Source organism: Salvelinus namaycush, chromosome 16, assembly GCF_016432855.1.
Source record: "Salvelinus namaycush isolate Seneca chromosome 16, SaNama_1.0, whole genome shotgun sequence".
NCBI classification, from domain to species: domain Eukaryota; kingdom Metazoa; phylum Chordata; class Actinopteri; order Salmoniformes; family Salmonidae; genus Salvelinus; species Salvelinus namaycush.
In genome coordinates, this window is record NC_052322.1 from 30,784,705 (window position 1) to 30,787,571 (window position 2,867).

At 47.6% G+C, this 2,867-nt stretch overlaps 1 protein-coding gene across 1 annotated transcript; it reads left to right on the forward strand.

Annotated features, from left to right (window-relative positions):
• Positions 1-268: 268 nt before the first annotated feature.
• On the forward strand, positions 269-1,880 carry LOC120061629 (potassium channel subfamily K member 15-like). The gene is made up of 2 exons (XM_039011532.1): positions 269-551; positions 871-1,880. Exons 1-2 carry the CDS (start codon positions 269-271, stop codon positions 1,878-1,880), a joined length of 1,293 nt encoding a protein of 430 aa, XP_038867460.1.
• Positions 1,881-2,867: the final 987 nt, after the last annotated feature.

Below are 2,867 nucleotides of genomic sequence, written 5' to 3' on the forward strand. Positions count from 1 at the left end.
GGAATAATCGAAATGTAATTGACGACAATGATTATCCACATTGAACTCAAGTAGCCTAATGAGCGCACGTTTTTTGGAAGGGGAAAAGAACCCAACGTTGCCTACATTTGAAACCTTCCATACACTTCCCCTTTTATCTGTGTGCACCTCCTCCCCACGCCACACCTGCTGTTGGATTGATTCTACGCCACAGCCAGAGAGGCGAGAGCTAAACCACAGTGAGCACCACTCCCACCTGTAAGAGTTTCTCCGCACCGAGGGCTTGAAGATGAAGAAGCAAAATGTGCGGACCCTGTCTCTTATCCTCTGCATGTTCTCCTACCTGCTGGTGGGCGCTGCGGTGTTCGACGCACTGGAATCCGAGACGGAGAGCTCCCGCCGACGCATCCTTGAGCTGAAGCGCACTGAGATGAAGAAGAAATACCGCTTCTCCGAGGACGACTACCGGGAGATCGAGCGGGTGGTGCTGCAAGCGGAGCCCCACCGCGCCGGGAGACAGTGGAAATTCGCCGGGTCTTTTTACTTTGCCATCACGGTCATCACCACCATTGGCAAGTTTTGCTAGCTTCCCTTAGGCTACTTTTGTCATGGCTGAGTTATAGTGTTACAGGTGTCAGGGAATTGTTTTATAATACAGTGTATCTGCAGTGTTCTGCATCGGCAAATAGGCTACTGTACAGAAGAGCCAGCCATTTGCCTATTTTAAAGTCTAATTTAATACATTGCAGATCTACACCGAATATCGTAGCATGTTATTCCTTATTCTCGGCATCCCTTAACCATTGGCTTCAACAGCTTCATTATTAGTCTACAATAACACACAGTAAAGAGTAACTGAGTGTTCCTCTGGGTGGCCATCTATCTCCACAGGCTATGGCCATGCAGCTCCAGGCACAGATTCAGGGAAGGTCTTTTGCATGTTCTATGCTGTGCTGGGCATCCCGCTCACCCTGGTCATGTTCCAGAGCCTGGGCGAGAGGATGAACACGTTTGTCTGCTATCTCCTGCGCAGGGCCAAGCAGTGCCTAGGGTTACGGAGGACTGAGGTGTCCATGGAGAACATGGTCTTGGTGGGCTTCCTGTCCTGCATAGGCACCCTGTGTGTTGGGGCAGCAGCCTTCTCCCACTATGAGGCCTGGACCTTCTTCCATGCCTACTACTACTGCTTTATCACGCTCACCACCATTGGGTTTGGGGACTTTGTGGCCCTGCAGAAGAAGGAGGACCTCCAGGAGAAGACGCCCTATGTGGCCTTCAGCTTCATGTACATCCTGGTTGGACTGACAGTGATAGGAGCCTTCCTCAACCTGGTAGTGCTGCGCTTCCTCACCATGAACACAGAGGATGAGAGGAGGGACGCCCAGGAGAGGGCCTCCATCAAGAGAGAGAGGGGCCTGCTGACCATGGGGCTCCATGGAGGAGGACCAGGGCAGGGCAGAGGAGTGCTTAGGATCAGGGAGAGGGACAGGATGGGGCAGAGCCGCAGTCACATCAATCTTTTCCTGCCCATGGAGGAGGGCACTAGCCGCACCAACCTCATCTCCTCTCCAGCAGAGGAGCAGGAGGATAGGGACAGGGGTGCCCCCTGCAGGCAGAGGCTGCATTTACAGCTGCATGGCACTGGCAGACGAAGGCCAGAGTCTCCCCTGGGCTCCTTGTGTTCCTGTATGTGCTACCGTCTGGAGGTGTGTGAGAGCCCCCTGCCTTCCCACAGGGAGCACCCTGGGTGCAACATGAACTCGGTCTACTGCAACTCCATCTCTTACAGGATCCAGAGCTGGAGCCCCAGAGACAACACAGGACTGTCGTCCCCAGGCAGCACACTCTCGCTTGGGCACAACTTCAGGGAGTACCCCTGCTGCCGGAGGAAGTCAGTGTAGCACCACGTGGGACAGAATATTTGTTTGTAACGGTTGGATTAATAAAGTATTTTATACATATTTTAATACACTACATAGGCAAGGTGTTGTAGAACACTGTAGATGCACACACTTGATTAGAAATAAATTGGTGTAAAGTATTGGCAGAGGCAAGATAATCTGTTTTATAACAGGAATTTTAGAACCTATTTTCCCTAATCAAATGATTACAATGCTGTAGTTATACAGGATGAATTTAAGTTGTTTTTGCATTATAGCCGCTGGAGATGTATCTTGTGAATCAATTCACTTACTATTGTAATACTCTGTGAGTTGCTTGTTTTTCCCCCAATATTTTTCCCTCCTGGATAGTTTATTAGTATTATTATCTGCATTATAGATTTGTTTTGCATGCAAATAATAGTGGAGATGCATGATTGAGATGATACACGGCATGATAATTATATTAACAAAAATGTAATGATGCAAATGACTATCACTATAGATATTTGGGCATTATGATTGTTTTTTAAGTACACACACACACACACACACACACACACACACACACACACACACACACACACACACACACACACACACACACACACACACACACACACACACACACACACACACACACACACACACACACACACACACACACACGAGTAAAGCAGGTCCTCAGCGTGATGGTTGCTGCGGATTCTGTGGAAAGTACTTCATATTGCATGCCTTTAATGGAATTATGTTTTAATGAGGACATTAATAGATAGGAACGTGAATATGGTAGCAATGGCCTTTAATTAACCATATCAATGACATATATAAATCATCATATTACTTGTCCTTATAGCAGGAGGTTCAAAACAACCCTGCATACATTTTCCTGTACTAATGCACAACACATGCACAGAGACAGTTTGCCTTCTATGTGTTGATTTACATTTTATGGATGTAGCACATGCCTGATATGTAGCAAGACCTTTCAGAAATATGTAAGCCTAT

Excerpts from the sequence above, each read along its gene's own strand:
- LOC120061629 (XM_039011532.1), top strand. The coding sequence starts at position 269 with ATGAAGAAGCAAAATGTGCGGACCCTGTCTCTTATCCTCTGCATGTTC. Across the intron at positions 552-870 it reads CACGGTCATCACCACCATTG|GCTATGGCCATGCAGCTCCA; the intron begins GCAAGTTTTGCT and ends CTATCTCCACAG.